The sequence below is a fragment of the Xiphophorus hellerii genome, chromosome 23, assembly GCF_003331165.1.
Source record: "Xiphophorus hellerii strain 12219 chromosome 23, Xiphophorus_hellerii-4.1, whole genome shotgun sequence".
Lineage (NCBI taxonomy): Eukaryota > Metazoa > Chordata > Actinopteri > Cyprinodontiformes > Poeciliidae > Xiphophorus > Xiphophorus hellerii.
In genome coordinates, this window is record NC_045694.1 from 23,356,091 (window position 1) to 23,376,089 (window position 19,999).

The 19,999-nt window shown below is 40.3% G+C and overlaps 1 protein-coding gene across 6 annotated transcripts in view; it reads left to right on the plus strand.

Annotated features, from left to right (window-relative positions):
- gria1a (glutamate receptor, ionotropic, AMPA 1a) overlaps positions 1-19,999 on the plus strand; it is a 94,871-nt gene that overhangs the window by 38,851 nt on the left and 36,021 nt on the right. For all 6 annotated transcript variants that reach the window (XM_032554503.1, XM_032554498.1, XM_032554501.1 and 3 more), the window contains exons 5-11: positions 6,310-6,363; positions 9,194-9,352; positions 10,190-10,357; positions 11,234-11,338; positions 13,760-13,870; positions 16,032-16,238; positions 17,287-17,732. In XM_032554503.1, coding sequence (XP_032410394.1) covers positions 6,310-6,363; positions 9,194-9,352; positions 10,190-10,357; positions 11,234-11,338; positions 13,760-13,870; positions 16,032-16,238; positions 17,287-17,732 — 1,250 coding nt within the window. The remainder of the gene's footprint in view (positions 1-6,309; positions 6,364-9,193; positions 9,353-10,189; positions 10,358-11,233; positions 11,339-13,759; positions 13,871-16,031; positions 16,239-17,286; positions 17,733-19,999) is intronic.

Consider the following 19,999-nt stretch of genomic DNA (forward strand, 5'->3'; position numbering starts at 1 on the left):
AACCCCAGAACTATTTCAACCCAAAAGAGCTTTTTGCTGAACGTTGGACTGAATCCTGTCAGCATGCATTTAACATCATTATTAAAAAACTCACTACTTCTCCTGTACTTGTATTTGCAGATCCTCGCAAGCCATACACTCTCCATACTGATGCCAGTTCTTCAGGCCTTGGAGCAGTGCTATATCAAGAAAATGATGGCAAAAATCGAGTTGTAGCTTATGCAAGTAGAGGTCTGTCCAGAAGTGAATCAAACTACCCAGCACATAAATTAGAATTTCTGGCACTTAAATGGGCAGTTACTGAGAAGTTTAATGACTACCTATATGGCACACAATTCACTGTGGTCACAGACAGCAATCCGCTGACCTACCTTTTGACATCAGCTAAGCTTGATGCTACAAGTTATAGATGGCTCTCTGCTCTGTCCACATTTACCTTCAAGATTGTTTACAGAGCAGGAAAACAGAATGCAGATGCTGATGGGCTGTCCCGACGACCACATCCTGAGATACCGGATGACCTTAAATCCTGCAAAGAAAGGGAGAGAGTGTTAAAGTTTGTTCAACATCATCTCGAGGAACCAGGTTGCACCACCATTGACCAGCACATTGTCGAAGCCATCTGTGATCGCCACCTGGTGCTCAGCTCAAGCAATGACCATGCCCTTGTTCTCTCTTTGTCTGCCCATGTGGAAAGCCTACCTGACAGTTACACAAACGACACCCAATTTGCTACCTCTGTTCTCCCTCGGTTCTCTACTGCTGAGCTTGCTGCTAAACAGCGAGCTGATTCCACCATCCAACATGTGATTGCTCAGCTTGAGAGAGGGGAATCTCCACCGCCATCACTGAGGGATGTACTTCCAGATTTGCCACTCCTGTTGAGAGAAGTAAATAAATTGGAGCTCCGTAACAACCTTCTTCTCAGGAGACGGCAAGTGGGAAACAGAGTAGCCTATCAGTTAGTGTTACCAGAGGAGTGTCGGCATATGGTGATGGTTCAGCTTCATGATCGTATGGGCCACCTTGGGATTGAGAGAACATTAGACTTGATTCGTTCCCGATTCTTTTGGCCACGAATGTCCACTGACGTTTACAACAAAGTCAAGACCTGTGAACGATGTGTAAAAAGGAAAACTTTACCAGAACGGGCTGCACCTCTCGTTAACATCAAGACTTCAAGACCTCTAGAGCTAGTGTGCATGGACTTCCTGTCTCTGGAGCCAGACCGCAGAGTGAAAGATATTCTCGTGATTACAGATCACTTCACAAAATATGCTGTTGCTGTTCCAACACCAAATCAGAAAGCTCGAACTGTTGCTAAATGCTTGTGGGAAAATTTTTTTGTCCACTATGGCATTCCAGAGAGGTTACACAGTGACCAAGGACCGGATTTTGAGTCCCGTACCATCAAAGAACTGTGTGATATTGCTGGCATCCATAAAGGAAGGACAACTCCTTATCACCCTAGAGGTAACCCTGTGGAAAGATTCAATCGCACATTGCTTAACATGCTAGGGACATTAAGTGAGCAGAATAAATCTCGATGGAAAGATTTTGTAAAACCCCTTGTTCACGCATACAATTGCACTAAAAATGATGTCACTGGGTTTTCTCCATACGAACTAATGTTTGGTCGCCAACCTCGTCTTCCCATAGATGTGGCTTTTGGGTTACCACTGGAAGAGGACACCTCCACCTCTCACCTACAGTATGTCCAAAGACTGAAAACGCATCTGCAAGACAGCCATCAGTTGGCTGCGGAAAACTCAGAGAAGGTGATGTCCCGCAATAAGGCCTCTTTTGATCGGCGTATCACCACTTCTGAACTTGCCGTAGGCGACAGGGTCCTTGTTAGAAACGTCCGACTGAGAGGAAAGCACAAATTGGCTGACAAATGGGAACCTGACATATATGTAGTGGTAAAGAGGGCTGGCAACCTCCCTGTTTACACTGTAAAACCAGAGAACCAGGATAAACCTCTCAGAACACTCCATCGTGATCTTTTGTTGCCTTGTAATTACCTAGCTGAACAGAGTCCTGTAAAAAACTTACCTGTGAAGAGGAAAAAGCACCTGCCTGTGAACTTACCTGACCCTGATAATGAAGATGCATCAGAAGATGAGATCATCTCACCTCTGTATGATCCTTCTTCCTTCGAGCCTGTGAAATTCATCACTGTTGTTAATTCACCAGTACCTCCTGTCCAGCAATTTGTTCCACCTGCAGACCTACCTGAAGTTCCTGATCAGCCCCCATCCTCTGCTGCAGAAGAGGAGGAGGATTTGGAACAGGAACTCCCAGTTGTCACAGAGGAACCAAGGGAATTTCAACCTGTGGACAGAGAGGCAGTAAACATCAGTTCAAAACCTGATTCTGCAGGAGATGCTGCTGGAGATCCTGCTGCTGAGGGAGGTCCTGAGCCTGTCACTCCAGAGCCCTCCACCAATAATATGGAACCAGAAGTGGACTTAATTGTTCAAACAGAACCATCAAGCCCTGAAACAGAATCATCAAGTCCCGAAACAGAACCATCGAGTCTTGAGGGAGAACCATCTTTGCGGAGGTCAACCCGAGCAAGAAGACCACCAGAACGTTTACAGTACTCCCAACTCGGTCACCCGCTGTTGAAGAGTATCCAGTTGTTGTTTCATGGACTGACCACTGCATTTACACATGCTCTTGAAGGGACTGAGGATGATGAACACATGACTGTTCCTGGTATTATCCAGCCAGCCATCCAGACTCAACCTGGTCCATGTACGGGGACGTGCATGGGATCAGGGGGGGAACATGTAACCCACGTGACCGCCACGCCCCAACCACCTTCCCTTTAAGCCGTCCCTTTAACAGCTGGGACCCCGGAAATACACATGAGGGTCCCAGCTGTTAAAGGGACGGCTTAAAGGGAAGGTGGTTGGGGCGTGGCGGTCACGTGGGTTACAATATGCATTCATCATTTTTATGGATGCTTTCTTTTATGCATCCAGATATGGGGCATTGTCTAGGGAGGCTCTTTTGCTTTGTGCAAGCAAAAATATTAGCAATTCTTTGGTGAATTAGGGCGAAAGTGTGCAAATCTGCAGGATACTTCATCAGCACCCTGAGCAGCAATTTAGCAATTAGGCTCACTGTTGGTTGTGGCGTTGGTTGTTAATAAAACAATCTCAAATCTCCAACTCAACTCATCGCTGAACGAATTCATCTCTAAAACTCGAGGATCTGCGGTTGGGCTTTGTTGATGCCTGGTTTACCTTCTGATGAGAACAAGTAACATCCACTTCCTCAAACAAGCCGTTACTCGACGGTCAGGTTTTTTTTTTCCCCCTTCATCGACTCGCTTGCTGAAGGAGGATGGCGAGCTACCCACACACCACCTGGTGGTAGGAAAAAGAAAGACACTCTCCACACAGGAAAACCAAACAACACTTTCCATACAGGAAACAAAATAAACTCTAAGGGAGTATCTAAAGGAAAAGAACAATTCTCCCGTTGCTCTTGGACTTTTGAACTACATTTGGTTTTGAAGTATTATTGATTATTTCTTTTTCGGTTTGTTCTTTTTCCCCGTCCTTGTTTCTTTTGAACAATTTCTCTTTGTTTAGTTTTTGCTGTTAGTATTATTATTATTATTATTATTGTCATTATTATTATCATTACTATTTCCACTGCAATAAATGGCAATATAAACAAAGCTCTTTGCATCAGTTGCATCAATTATCCACCCAATCATGACTCCATGCCGTACCTATTTCTGATTTTATAGAGTGGTTAACACTAAGCCCTGCAGTCAGACCTGCGCATTTAAGAAAAGCGTTACAATATCATCTGGTCACGAAAAGCTCAAAATAGTGTATTGATATAATACTAAACATTTTCCAGGACTATATATATTGTGTACGTCTGTGTGTTCATAACAAATTATTCTTACTATATAAAAACTCCAGTTTGATTTAGAATGTAACCTGAACATGGAAGGTCTTGTAAATAATAAGACTGTCTTAAAGCTTCTCTTTATAATAAGTAATTAATAACTTATTTCGGTATCTATTTATGTTTAAACACCTATGTTTTCCATCTTTATTATTACAGATAAGACCTTATTTATATTGTGCTGTGAGACTGAATCATTTGCTCGTACATATGTTGACATGCTGTGTGGCAGATGCGGTCTTTTCGCCTGACTTTGCTGTTCAGTCAGTCTGTACCGGATTCTCAGATTAAAAGTCAAGCAGCCGATCCACTGCAAATTAGCTAAACCGCTTTCTTCTCAATCTGACCTGCATTTTGTCAGCATAGCTCTGAAGTATTATTATTTCAAAAGCCCCTTAAAGTTGAAGTGGTTCATTATTGCCTTTTTCTGACTGACCTTTATTCGACAAGGTATAATTTATTTTTCGTCATTGATATTATTCATTTTTGAGTTCAGTTCCTTCTTTTATATTGTTTATAAAAAAAAGAAGGGAAAAATAAAAACATTCATAGTTTCATTCTGTCGACTGAGGCTGCTGTGCAAAACTGTTATTGATGCCCCGGTGTCTAAAGTTAAGGTTATTGCATCAGGTTTCACCAGTTTACAGGAGCTGAACCGGAGAAGTTCCTCATTCAGACTACTGCCATCAATCACTGACATGCACTTGCTGCCTCCATACTGTTGTCCCTGTGCATCCAGACAATGACAAAGGCAGCGACACACACACACCCCCCACACACACACGCCCACACAAGGACGTGTGGAGACGCCTCTCCCTGCTTTGCCCTTTAAACTGACTCCTGAGTTCATCTCACACAGTACACAAAAGATATTACGATAAAGTCACGGAAACTATCCTGAGGGTCAACATACAGAGGAAGAATGTCATTTTTATTTATTCATTTATTTTTTGGCCACCTGGAAGAATATTTCTGTGATAGGAAATTGATTTTTGTATGTATTCTATTATGGGGAGACGTCAAAAAAAAAGAAAAACTTATTTTGTTGCAAATGAACTCTGCGTGACTCTTCAAATTTGCATGTAATATTAAAAGGAAACTGATGCCAAAATCTTTCCATTTGACAGTCCACTGTGGCGGTATTATGGCATGTGCATTATTGTCTGCGTTGGGCTGCGACTCTCCTACAAATCTCAAGTTTTCCTTGCTTGAGGCCTGGCCAGAGGGCTGGCCTACGCGCTGGTGTCACCATTAATAACAAATGCCACCTTCTGTCATGACCTGCAGTATCATTGTACACGCACAACCCACACATACACACAAAAGTCAAAAGCTTATTCTTTTACATGCTTCAAATAATTATTATACTATTAGTTCTTCTCTGATATGACACATATTGACGACATTTGCACACAAACCCACTCTTTTAATTTTGGCACTTGGACATTTGCACGCTTGTGCTAATGCCATTAATGTGTAGCTACATGCTATCAAGCCATTTCATTCATGAATTATTCTCAGAGTTCGCTGCTAGCTGTTGATGCTGGGTCAAGATTTATTTAATACTCACACAGAGAGCTGAAGCACCATGCAATTCATACCAGTGCTTTGGATGCTAATTAGCTCGTTATGGCTTGTCCACACGCATTGTCAGCAAAGGCCAGGTGATGCAAATTTTAAGTATTCATGAGTGCTCCTTAAACACTCTCCCACTGAAGAGAACTGAAGACTGAAACTAAAGCTTAAAGAAATATAGGGGGGCAGGGGAGCTAATCTAGATCCCCAGAAAAGAGAATGTTGTGAACTAGAAATGCACACATTGACCTTTTCTTGGTGAAAATCAGATTTCTTTTGATTTTTTTATAACCACCGGCTCATTGATTCTAATTCCGGCAGAATTTATTCAAAAAAAATACTCCTACCATTTGTGAATGCTTTGGTAAATTACTTACAGTATGTTCTTGAACTAAAACTGAAAGTACAAAAGAGACAGGATGTGCAAAAAAAAAAAAAAAAAAAACAGCAAACAGTGTTGCTGCATGCAATTTCAAAAATTTGCGGGGGGGAAAAAAGAATGTATGCACATTGAATTATGCTTGCATATATTTAATTATTGACTTGACTTCTTCAGGCAGGTCCACAATTCTCTTCCTAATTTCTTTCCTGGTTATTTTAGATTTTCCTTATTTTAAGTGTTTCCTTAAACTATGGCCACAGTTGTGCCTCTACTTACCTCAGTAGTATACGAAACCATAAAATAATTGCAGTTTTCCCATTTTTTTTAAAGACATATTATTGTTGGTATTATTTTTGTAAACTTGTTTTTGTTTGTGACAAAAGTCTAATTTTGTTTCTCCCCCTCCTTCTGTCTTGCAGATTGTAGAACAAGGAAAGAACGCAAAGAGCTTCCACTACATCCTCGCCAACCTGGTGAGAAATTGCAGTGACGGAACAGCTTTTTTTATTGCAAAAAAGAATCCCACACACTTTTCCACCTACTTCATACTTTCATTGAATTTGGATTGCCAATAAATTGAGCCTTTAACTGTGTTCCTGACTTTCAGCGCTTTATCGCCGGTTTAATAGACTTGCGCGCACCCGATAAATTAGGGTGGAACTATCTGGTTTTACATCTTCTCATTCCATTTTCCACTCCAGCTATTCTTTCTCTGTCAAAGCAGCGGAAACGACAGCAGTTCAGCAGTAGACTAAAGCGCAGGAGGGTGATCTGTGACAGTCTGAGGGGGAAAAAAAACAACAAAAAAACTGTGCAGACATAGTTTGACAGAAAAGGGTCAGGCGAGCCTGTCTGTGAGCGCTTTATCTATTAGCGCTCTCTTTTGTTTTCCTACCATTTCCCTCGGAGCCGACAATACGTAGACAAGTGCGGCACTCGGTAAATGCCGCAAAGCGAAGTCTAAGCTGACACCAGCAGAAGCATGGGCCGTAACAACATTAATATGCAGCCGCTGGCCCTGACAATTTCTCACCGCTCGGGTTTTAGATTGGTTCAATCTCTCTTGTCTGGCCAGTTTGCCAGATTTAATTTCAAATGATGAGGCTCAGACGGCAGGAGCGGCTGATCTGCAAAGTGTCTGCAGTCGTTAATAATGGGCCCGTTAAAAGCCCTGTTTAAAAAAAAAAGAAAGAGGAAATTAAAGAATTAAAATAGTTTGTCTTTGTCCTTGCACCTTTTCTCAGTTTTGCTAATTAATTTACTGGTCTGCATGTCTGCGTGAGGATCCGAGGAGGGCACGGTTTGAATTTCTTTCATCGCTTAAATGGGGTTACAGTACGTGTTGGAAGCACCCCCCCTACATGTCCACCATTAGCAAAGGCTAGTTTCTATAGTAACCTATTCAGCTCGCTTCTTGACATTAATTCATTCATGGAGCGAAGAAAAAGCCCAAGAAATGCAGACACAGACACCTGACCAGTTTCAAAGAAAGCGACGATAGCAGGAGGCAGTTTCCACTTTGTACCCATGCAAACTCCTTGGAAATAACTAGCTTAGATTTGCCAGGTTTTGTGCATCCCTGGTAGAGATGTATAAAGAGCCTTAAAATAAGTGATTCTTCTATTGTAATAGCTTTGTGTAATATCACAAGATTTTCATTTATTTTTAGCATATTAATTTAGTGGGGTGGGGGAGAATCCACTGTTCAAAAATAATTCTTTATACAAAAATTATTGATAAAAAAGTTATGGAGATTCATCTTGTTGATTCTTTGTATTATCCCTTCTTGTAAAAATGTATCTAGATATTTCTTTGCGCTCCATGGAAGCAGGAAATTCTAAATTACTAAGCAGATCAGTTTGGTGGGGTGTTGGGAACTTTGTGTAAAAAAAAATAGAGTTTTTGTTATCATTTGTTCGTAATCACTGTGACCTTTTTTAGCTTAGCTGGTGTGCTGATAGCGTCGAATGGTTGTTATGGTGACTTGATGATGCCAAGTTGCCACTTTTTGCTACTGCTCTGCACTTATTCCTTTACTATGAGTAAGTATGGATGCTAGTCCAGCTTATTTACCAGTGGATGACTGGTAAATAAGTCATCCACTGGTAAATAGATCAGAAGATGTAAAACAAATATTTTGAGACAGATGTGTAGCAAAGAGAGAAGCAAAGCTTTATGAAACTATGTCAGAACAAAGAAGAAGGAGAAATCACTAAACACTTTGTGCCATTAGACAGATGCCTGACGAGCAAGTGACAATGCGAGGAAGAACCTGTTTTTTTTTTTTTTTAATTCATCTGGTAAAACTCCACTTTAAAAAACCACAGAGAATCTCCCATCCGTTCCCATTCGTCTTGCCTCTTCCTCTCTCCGCACTGACAGGCCACCTGCTGAGAGACTGAAGCTCCAGCTCCTCTATTCTGTCTCTCTCCTGTAAAAAAGAAAAGAAAAAAAACCACACCTACATACCAGCCAGTGGAAAAAAAAAACATGAGTAGGAGATACATTTCCTGCTAATCTCTTCCTTTTCTGTTCTGGGTTGCGTGAAGCATGAGCTTTATTTCACCCTGAATCCTGTAAGATTTTGATCCTTTCATTTTTAACTGTAACCTATGAGGATTTAGACCGTCACAGATTACCTCTGGACTAGAGCTGCTTGAAATGAGGTTTTTTTATTGTCTGTGTCTATTTCTTTTGTCCTTCAAAAAAGAATCAGTGGAGTGTGTTCAATATGACAAAGTCTTGGGCAAAATATTGACATATATACACTAACTCCTAGAAAGAACAAATATAGCTGCTGTGATGTTCAATTATTCTATTATTTATATTAGAGAATATGTGTCTCAAATATGAGGCACATCATTTGTGAAAAAAAAAATCAAGCTCCTCTGCCTTTCCTGTGGTCCTACTGCCATCTGCAAAATTGCACCACTCCCGGTCAGAAACAACCAACCAGAGGCACCGAATTGCTGTCGTGCTGCGCATACAAATTCAAAATTGCCAGTTTGAAGCAGCTGTGCTAATGTTGGAGAAACAACCTGAAGTTAAAGCAAAACCGCTTATATCCCGACGTTTACAAAGCCGAAATGCATAAAAGTATTTAAAAGTGCAGCACTAGCCATTGCCTAATCTCATGTAAATGATATAAATAGCATCATCTTGTAATTTCTTAGCATTGCCAGCTATAAGCCACTCCTTGTTCCATGTTTCACAGCCCCCCCCCCCCCCCACTAAATTTCCTGTCTTGGGAACTACCCCGGTAATGTCTTTTCACTTCTAAGCCTGTGTTGCTGTCGGTCACAGGGTTTCCTAGACATTGACCTGACAGACCTGAGGAAAGGCGGTGCCAACATCACTGGATTTCAGCTTGTTAACAACTCCGAGCCGAGCGTGAGCCGCATCGTCCAGCAGTGGATGGAGTTTGACAACAAAGACTCCAAAATGCCCAAAACTGGACTCAAAGTAACACACACTTTTTTTTTATTAAAACTCTTGTACTGTATTTTTTCAGAATTAACAAATTACATAGTAGTACAAAGTGCATGATTTTGTTACCAAGTAAGATTAGCTACAGAGAAGGTATTGTTAAGAGATTCATCAATTTTTGATCAGTGTTTATTATACCGTTTTGATTGTAAAAATGATCTTATTCTCTTATGATTTCCATTGAAGAACTTGAATATTATATATGAGAGCAACACTTAACATTTTGGATTCAGTTTTAACATTGAAAGTAGACAAGGGCAACAGAGCTACTCTTTGTTTAGCCTTCCTGTTATCTGTAGAAAGCCTACAGCAACCCAGTGCTTGTTAGCACAGTTTGCTCATTGATGAGAAATAAAACATTAACTTTTGGAGTTTCTGATGGTGCTCACCAGCTGATCAGGTTAAAAGTCAGCCACTTATAATTGCTAGGGCATTTTTCAGTGTTTCTCCCTTTTTTCCCTCAGTCCTATAACTTTTAACTGTGAGCAGCATAAAAAGGTTACGAAAGGTTTTGAATCTGCATTTTTCTTTGTTTAGATTTTATCTAAATTTGCTGGTTCAGATCTGAGATTCAGCTAGTGATTGATGTTGAGCCAAGTTAAAATAGCTTCCACCTACAAAGATTTTCAATTGAAAATCAAACATGGAGCCCTCTCTAGTGACCTTTTGAGCATAACAAATTAATAGGGTGAGATTTTAATATGTGAGGAATACACAGAATTCATGTCGAGGTATAGTTCACTTCTCAATTGCCGTCTTGGCTCTTTTTACCGTTTCGTAAACCTTGCGTCTGTTTGGATTATCCATTTGCAGTACATGGGCGCGCTGACATATGACGGGGTGAAAGTCATGTCCACAGCCTTCCAGTATCTGAGAAGACAGAGGATAGACATCTCTCGCCGCGGCAATGCTGGAGAGTGTCTCGCCAACCCGCCAGCCCCTTGGGGACAGGGCATAGACATCCAGAGAGCCTTGCAGCAGGTCTGCACTCATGCGCAGAGACACAACACTCCACACATGCACAAAACAAACGGACGCACACAGAAGCACGAATACCCCAACTCTGCATAGGCGTGAAGAAATCCTTGACTGGCACATTGGCTAACAGCTCCTGAGCCGGGGCTGGCTGAACAAATTAGGTCTCATTCTGTCGCGTAAAGTTCACATTAAGTCTTAGGAGAAATCCCCAGTATCAAATGTGACATCACGGCTAGTAAACAAAACCTGCGGGCAATATTACTCAGCTGTGATCATCATGGGATATGACATCAACAATTGAGTTTAGAAATGTAATATTTGGCCACGGGAATGGTAATGGTGGCCTGGCTGTGAGGCTTCTTGATCTCCCGGGGCCAGGCACAAACACTTGGCACGTACACTGAGAAGCGAAGAGAATTACTGTTATATTCACTATACTATCTGTACAATATTGGAAAATATGCAGACAGGAAAAAAAAAAAGATGGAGTATCCCCACATTGGCATTAAAAAAAATGGTATATGCGCATGCGTGCAGCCCAAGGCTCTGTCTGCAGAGGCTGTGCAGAGTCAATCTAGCCATCTGCCTGCGGACAGACTGGAGCTCGAGGCCGTGTTCGCTCAATTAACTCCATCACCAAGCCAAGACAAACACACTGCACTGTATGCATACATGCACACCGTCTGTCATTCACCTCTACGGGGACATGGGCGGCGCGGACTTCCACAAATGTGCACTATAGAAACGTTACAAACTGTTTTTAAAACACATTACTAATGTTTTCTGGTTGGTTCATCACAAAGTTGACTGCATACACCCGCCTGCCAGGGGTGTTTCAGCCTCAGCATGAGCGTCTGTGAACGTGTGACATCTTTACAGGTTCAAATTGACGGATTGACTGGTCACATACAGTTCAACGAGAAGGGTCGCAGAACCAACTATACTGTCTGTGTCATGGAACTGGCCCCATCTGGACCCAAGAAGGTAAGCCAGAGGCATCCGGTCTCAGACATTCATTCGTGCCCGAGGAGCCGAGAAGTTGAGCTTGCAACGGTAATATCTCAATAATCCGGCTCATTTTCTCCTGCACACTTCGATGAGTTCAAGAAAGACCTGTGGTCATATTTGTCATGTACAAATTACAGTTATATTTGCTCTGAGTCAATCAGGCAGCAAAAAGGCCCTTATGGGTACAATAAGACTCATCTGAAAAGAAATCTTCATCTGCAATAAGTGTAACACACACCTTTACTGCTCCTCTGCAGTTTATGAACTTGAAATTTGAAAATGCAATATATCCTACCGCTTTAAGTTTAGTCCAGTCAAGATGAAAGGAAATGTGTGTTGGTTCAATTTAGTAGAAGGAGCAGGTGAAATTGTTTCTTATATTGAAGTTGATATAAAGTGAAATATGTTTTAGGTTTGGATGAACTGAGAAAATTGCTAATCGAAGCATGCAGATAAAATTGGCTTTTAACAGCAGTGACAAAGATCTAGCATGAAAAGAGACTGTATGAATACTGTGTGTCAAAGGTTTATTTGAAGTTCTTTCACCCTGATAGTGGAAAACCACAACTTAAACAGCAGTAAAGCAAACAGCAGTCCTAAGCTCCACAATTTTAAATTACACATTCATGCTATTCAAAATCTCTGATTTATTCACACTCGGTGTTAGTATGCATTTTTTTGTGAATCTCTTGTTGTAATATCTATTCAACCAATTTTAATCAGACATTTCATGCCTTTTTTTTCTTTACTAAATGAGACAGGTATTTAGTAAGGGTCAGGAGACAAGGATAAAATAATTTAAACGAGTGGCTTTTATTCGTGTATTGCAGTGAATGTTATCGCTTTCCGCCTTTTATTTTTAAGGTTGCACAGGTATAACAAGATGATAATAGCTCTTTAATTAGTTAGACTAGCACACAGTTGGCTCCTGATCAGGCATATATGAATTTGGTAATTTATCATCTGAAATATTGAGAACCATGTTACCTTAAAAAGGTCTCCGTGCCATATCTGTCCATGTTTTTACGGAATAGAATCAATCAATCACGTTTATTTGCATAGTACATTTCAGCAACACGGCAGTTCAAAGTGCTTTCCATTGTGAAAACATAAACATAAAAAAAGTCTCACATAGACAACAATTGTGAAAACTAATAACAGACATTACAGTGTGGGGAGTTACTGTCAGACTCCTGTCACTCTGATACTTTCCATGGCATCTCATTAGGACCTTAGATACGGTTTGATGACACATGTTAATGATTTCGAACCATTTTCCTTTTTCAAAACCTAAACTTATACACGGACCCCAGTGCCAGTTCTCGTTGTGTAAATCTGGCTGGCATTTTTTAAAACAGTGCCTTACAGAAACAGATGGGTAAAATAATTACTGAGGGAGGTGGTGAAAAACTCATGTTTTATTTATTTTTTGTATTTATTTATGCATTTAGTTATTTACTGTAAACAACTAGCTACATAAACTCTTGGCTTTCATCAATGTTTGTAGAGTCTGACAAACATAAAGAACTGTTTTGCTTCCAGGCTAATTTTAAATGCTAATAAGTGTTTTGCTATATTGGTTTTCCACGACCCTAACAGGATTAATGGGGTAAATAAAGTAAATGGATGGTTGACTTCTAGTAATGATGAATTTGATTTAAAACAAAAAAAAACATACAAAAATAAATAAAACCCAAAGAGCACATTTCCATAATCCAACTAGAATAAAAAATAAAATTAAATTCTTAGTTGGAACAAAGAGCACAATGGCCTGATAATAGTTCATTTCCTTGTGAAATATCAACTAAGTTTAAAGAAAAGATTATTTGTTGTTCACTGCAAAAAAAAGCACTGGCAGTTCAGACTGGATCTCCCACTTCTGAGAAGAAATTATTGCAGAATGATTTAAAGCAAAAGTTGTGAGATCGAGATAAATATTTATTTGGCTCCCTGGGGTGTCACTTCTCTCAATTCCCACTGTCGTGATAATTTTGTCAGTTTAAAAAAAAACCCTGAAATGCTAAATGATATTTAGTTGATTACTGTTAGTGTTGTTGCATAAAAGTTCGGTGGCATTTTACAAATCTGTTGTGATCCCCTTTCTGTGGGAATCTCATATCAACACGTGCAGGACTTCATACGAATCCAAACGTTTTCTTCATTTAGTTTTTGTATAGACAAAAACAATGGCACCCAACAATGGGTTTTTTTCAAGAACTGTATGAATGCGATGATTTATATGCTGTATATACTGTATATATATATATATATATATAGCGAATGGTCCTTATGAAATTCTTGCTAGTGATTTCATAAATCATTTAATTTCCTCTTTAAGTCTACAGAGGTAAGTAGAGGAGCTGAAGGTCCCCCTCTGATTCATTCTCCTTTTCCTAGGTTGGCTACTGGAATGAAGATGAGAAGTATGTGAGCACAGCTAGCCTCTCAAGGGTCAATAATGACACACACGGACTGTTGAACAGGACATATATAGTCACCACTATTTTGGTAAGTCTCGAAATATGAAGTTCAAGGGATTTTGAAGGAGTAGTAGGGAAGAAAGATTGACACAGGGACAGTCGGGGTAAAATTTTTCATTTTCTTTTTATGATGGAGTTCCCTAAAAGTTCACTACACACGATGAATTTGGCAGACCTCTGTGATTGTTTCTCCCTCCTTCTCCAGCTATGTCGTGTTCTCCCACTGTCTGACAGACGCCTGCTCAGAATAATGATCGCTTTATTGACCAAACTAAGCAGCAGTGCAGAGGTCTGGTGTCATGACATGCAGAGTTGAGGACTTGCAGAGTTGCATCTCATTTATTCCCTAATCTTTTAATCGTGTCTGCCGTCTTAAGATGCATAAATAAGGGAAGGCTAGGAGGTACAAGTGCTGCTTTTAGGATAACAGGTGTAGCTGGCGAGAAGTAGAGCACTGCATTTGATTAAAGAGATTATAAGGCCAAACCATTTCTATCGCTTTAATATGTCAGTCTATCCTTTCTTTCTCTCTCCTCTCTTTTTCTCAGCTGTCACCGGTAGCCTATATAACATGCCTTGGCAAGATTCTATTAAGTCTACTGTCCTATATATCAGAGATTTGGGTGATAAGGGCTGTGGGTTAGATTTGAGAAAAGCATATTCTACATGTGTTGTAACCAAGACTTGTCTGTAAGTGACTTGTCATGTCACTTATATTCTTAGGACAGTTTTCTCCACAGGGACATAAGTATAGCTGACAACAGCTGGTGGAAATATGTTAAGCTATGATAATATGCATGCCACTACAGGTACAGGGTGTTCTCAGAGTCTACAGTCTCTGCGTTGTTAAAAATCTTCTGTCATAGAATACAGCATGTGTATAAACCGGAATTGACTTCTGGAAGGGTCCGTAAAATAGAAATATGTCGCCTCTGCCTTGTTTTGTATTGGTGAAAAGGAAAGGCATGGACACTGGCTAGCTTTTACGAGCTTTAACTTCTAACACCGTCTGCTTCAATCCGATCGCATAAATTGTTTGGGCATTTGGGTTTTTTTGTTCTACATACATTGACATTGTGTTTATATTCGTGAAAAGACGTATTGTATTTCACAAGACTGAGGGGCAGTGGATAGCCCTTGAAGTGTTTAGTCAATGTCTCATCAAGGGACTGTCTGTATGCCTCAGCCTGTTTCTAGTGTGTGTCTTTCTTTTTCTGTAACTGTGAATGCATACCCCATGACAGCAAAAGCACAACAGACCTTTCTCTCCAGCATTTCCCTGGTGTGCCATTTGTCTGCCAGTGGGATACCGAGGTTGTGAAGCAATGATTTCCTTGATCCTAACCGTAGGAGGAACAGAGCAGGCGTAGCTGCAGCATGATGAAGAATCCCCTAAACATCTCTACAGCCATATGAACCACGTTGGCAGGATTTGCTACGCTCAGCAAAGCTTGGCTTAAAACGGGCTCAAACACCAGCTTGTGGGAATTGCTACCTTCCGATTGTTGGTGGAGCGTTAAGACAGAGGTGACCAGAATTCTGTATGAAATGCAATTTTTCTGAAAGTGAAGTGTGGCCCCAGGTGTCATGTCAGCTGTAATCTGACAGTCAATCAGTGTGAGATGTACAAATGCCGGTATAACAGGAAACATGCTCCCCAGAACAGAGGGCTTGAAGGTGCAGTCATTACATGCTTCAGAGTTACACAGCGAAGCCTGAACTCTCACAGAGATACTTCTGCAAACAGCATTCGCAATCCAGCTGAGATTTTAATTTTAAATTTTTTTTTTTGCCTTCTTGCACATTATCAGCACTGTCATTGTTGCACTGCAATCACAATGATCATAGGTTTTGGGTTAGAATGAAACCAGTATTTAAGGAACAATGGTAAAAAAGTGATACCTTGTATTTTGAAATTATTTTCCTTTTATACCTCAATCTTTCAAAGTCTTTTGAATCCATTTTTTCCAAAAGACTTAACTACAAACTATGAACACGATACAAGTAAATGACACGGTAACTTGGGATGCATTTACAACATATGTTTCAGATTTTTCAACTTGCAGCACTGAACTTATTTTATTTATTTTATGGACCATAAAGCTAGGTCTTCATTAATCCAACAAGAAACAAGGAATTTTAATCCAATACAATGTTGCTAAAAATGCTTTTTTTTTTTTATCCAACAGGAGTCTCCCTATGTGATGCAAAAGAAGAACCACGAACAGCTCGTAGGAAATGATAAGTACGAAGGCTACATTGTAGAGCTGGCTGCAGAGATAGCAAAGCATGTGGGCTACCAATACAAGCTTAAGATTGTTTCCGATGGCAAGTACGGAGCCAAAGATCCTGAAACCCAGAAGTGGAATGGCATGGTTGGAGAACTGGTCTATGACGTGAGTAAATGAAGGTTTTACCTCTGACGGTTTTTCTGTAACTGTGAATGCATACCCCATGACAGCAAAAGAGTCATGTTACCGAAATATCTTTAACCGTAGTAAAAATTACAGGTATCTTTTGCAGTTTCCTGTTTGTCACAGCATTTGGGGGAACATTGTTAGAGTACTGTAGGTTAGAGACACACTAACATACTGTGACAACCTACAGCAGGTCAATAAACTTATCTAGGAGGAAACAAGCCCATGAGTGTAATGGGCCTTGAAACCAGAGCTGCGCAATCTGTGAGCCGCTTCTGTGGAATATATTGGACATTATTTATTTTGTACTTTATGTCAAAGCCTCTGAAAACAAATTTAATTTGCTGTAGTGGACAGCTTATATCTTTGGAATGTGTGCATGGAATCTAGATCCCCCACTTCCGAACAAATCAGTTCAGAATACCGGACTGCATTCAGATTCGTAAAAAAAATATCTTTCTCCTGACTCGTCTTTTTTATGTGTACTCTGAAACTTGTTGCATCTTGGATACTTTATGTCAGGTTTGTAGTAGTGTGGCAGGAGGTAAAGCAGCTTTAAAATGTTTTACCTATTCACATTTTATACACTGATGAACAAAGATTCCACGTAATGAGTGCTAAATTGTTTGAGCAAAAAGAAAAAAAAAAAAAAATGCGCTCAGTAAGTCGGCATGTTGCACGTAGTCTGCAAAGATTGCACACCCAATTGATAACATGTGCAAAAATGGTGCAGACCGCCCCGTGTTCATGAGAACTTTGCATGTGATACCAGTTGTCATGGAGAGTGGCCACAATCAAGAGACGCAGTAGAAAGTCATTATACTGGAGGTATTATTCTATTGATAATTATAATACATACCATTTAAAGAAGCAAGCAATGTGGTGTAACACATTTATAGCTGTGTGTAACTTTGCAGCTACTTCCCTTATTTTTTGTATGTGTTTCAGTTGCACTAGTACGCTTAGACATGCATAGAAAAAATGGCTGTTTTGTTAAAGATATTCTGCGTTTGTGCTCTTCCCTCAGAAAGCAGATCTGGCTGTCGCTCCACTTACTATCACGCTAGTCCGTGAAGAGGTGATAGACTTCTCCAAGCCCTTCATGTCTCTTGGTATTTCTATCATGATCAAGAAACCCACAAAGTCCAAGCCTGGTGTGTTTTCCTTCCTGGACCCACTGGCTTACGAGATCTGGATGTGCATCGTGTTCGCCTACATCGGCGTCAGCGTCGTCCTCTTCCTCGTCAGTCGATTCAGCCCTTACGAGTGGCACGCCGAAGACTACGAGGAGGGAGCCGAGCCTCAGACTCCCACGCAAGCGGCGGCCTCCAACGGCGTGCAGCCGAGCCAGACGCCAACGCAGCAGAACGCCAACCAGCAGAGTCCAGAACAGACCAACGAGTTTGGCATCTTCAATTCTCTTTGGTTTTCGCTCGGCGCCTTCATGCAGCAGGGTTGTGATATCTCACCACGGTAAGAGAAGTCTAGGCAAAGATTTTACATCAGCTCATCACACAGTCTTAGATTTTTGATTATTGATGCAATGTGAAACGCAGCACCACGACTCTGTTGGATGTTTGTATTGGATCTGTTTTTCCATGAAGGAGCTGCTTTCTTCAGTGGGGCTACTTTTCACTTTTCTGATTTTGGATTATTCTAGTAGAATAGAAACAAAACAAACCCTCATATAGGAAAAATAAAATGTCAGTGCATATCTCAAATAAATAGTCACCTTTTTTATGACAAGCAAGAAAATTATAAATTAGAATACTCTAAAGTATCCTGGCATACATCCAGGTTGATGTTAAATGCGCTGGCTTTCATCATTGTGCTCTCATGAGCTGTGGTATGAAATTGTTCTCAAAAGGTCATCAATTAAAAATCTCATTAAGTGTCTGAAATTAGCGACACCGAGGTCGACTTTTAGAGCTTTCTAGAGGGATTAGAAGGAGGAGATGAGGAGATAAATGTCAGTGTTATCCCTGTGAGATCAATCTGAACCCTCAGAGACACGTTAGTCCGTGGGCTTGACTTATCTCTTGAAAATACCTATACATTATGTGCAGTTTGGTGTTGCATTATGGTATATGTGCTATATGGCTAATACAACACCTTGAAAAATATTTTCTACTCCTTTTTTACGTTTTATCATTTTGCAAACGTAAACCTTGATGTATTTTATTGGAATCTGGTGTGATGGTTCCACATTTACACTAACTAAAATTCTAAAAAGACTAGGAAGTTCTTTAAGGAAATATAAGGATATAAGGCGTGTTCAATATGATACGCAGGATTATTTTTGTTAATTCAGGCCAAAACATTTGATTTTAGTCTTATCTGACCAGAACACCGTCTTTCACACGTTTGCTGCGTTGTTTGCTATGTTGTTCTGCCTGAGCTGCTAACCTCTCCAGCTCCTCTAAAGTAACCAGGAACTGCTTCTGATTAATTCTCACTGTGACCTCTCTGTCAGTTTGACGGCCATATCTTCATACTTTTGCAGTTGTTCATTCATTGTTTATGACTTCTTTTGCAAGGTACTGGTGATTTTTTATTTTTTTTACGTGATGGCTGCGCTGTTTACAGACTTGATTATGCAAAATAACCGAAGAACTGTAGTATTTTATGAAAGTCACTATGTTTTGGTTAGGGAATTCAGAATGGCTAGTCTTATGTCTACAATAAATACAGAGCTGCGGCCATTAAGCACTTAGCTTTAGGAGTGTGAGGACTAAGACTCCTCTGTTTAAAGGGTTACACTTATAATAAATGGAAGCATAAGAATTTTTTTTTTATTTATTCTGGTTTTTGTATACGTTGAGTAAATACAATTCCCTTGTCTAATCCACCTAAAAATTGCATCTGGATGGAACAGATAAAGAAAATACTGTATTGTACGGCACCCCTCTTTTTATCTTTCTTTCCTGTCCTTTTGATATTTACACTGCGCATTTTGATTTACCATAGATGGCTTATTCAGGTATCAGAGAGCAGAGAATAGCTGCATCTCTTTGAGAGTCCCTCCTTGCCTGTTTCCTCCTCCTGACATTTCTCCTGCCTGCGGATTCTGCTGTGCTCCATCCAGGTTAAAGCCCAAAGTCCAGATGTTCTCCTGTAGGCGTGAAATGCATCTGCTAAAACTATTGATTTTTGTGTGTGCCATACGGAGCAAGAGAATGTCACAGTGTTTCCTCAAATAGTCTGCTCCCTGTAGCTTCTTTGAGAATACAGAAGCCTGTTTTTCTTGTGTGTGTGGGTGAGGAAACTGTGTGTTCATGCATTTATTTATTTATTTTTTTTGCATTTGTTTTGCTTCATGCCAGTGAATCATAGATTCTGCAAGACATTTTACTGACTGTTATTGTCTGGACAAGATGATCAGTTCTGCACTTTTGACATTCATAAACAGTAATTTTGTCATTATTGACGAAAGTGGTCAAAGATTTTCTTTCTACCAAGAAGCAAGAAGAGAAAAATTACATGTTAAGGAGAAGACGGTCGACATCTTTGGCTGTGCGTCTCCTTTATGGAGCTTGTTTTGTTTTGGAGATATTTGGGATTTTTATGACAAACGATATCTCAACACTTTAGTTAGCCATTTGCATGCGCCAATCTGTGCGAGGTATCTGACGAGTGCTGGTATTGAAAACCAGCACAGTGAATGTTTCACCCTGCCGAATGCCAGCCTGAAGAAAACATCCTCTCCTTGAAAATGTGGGTGACCTAGTTGCTTGCAGACA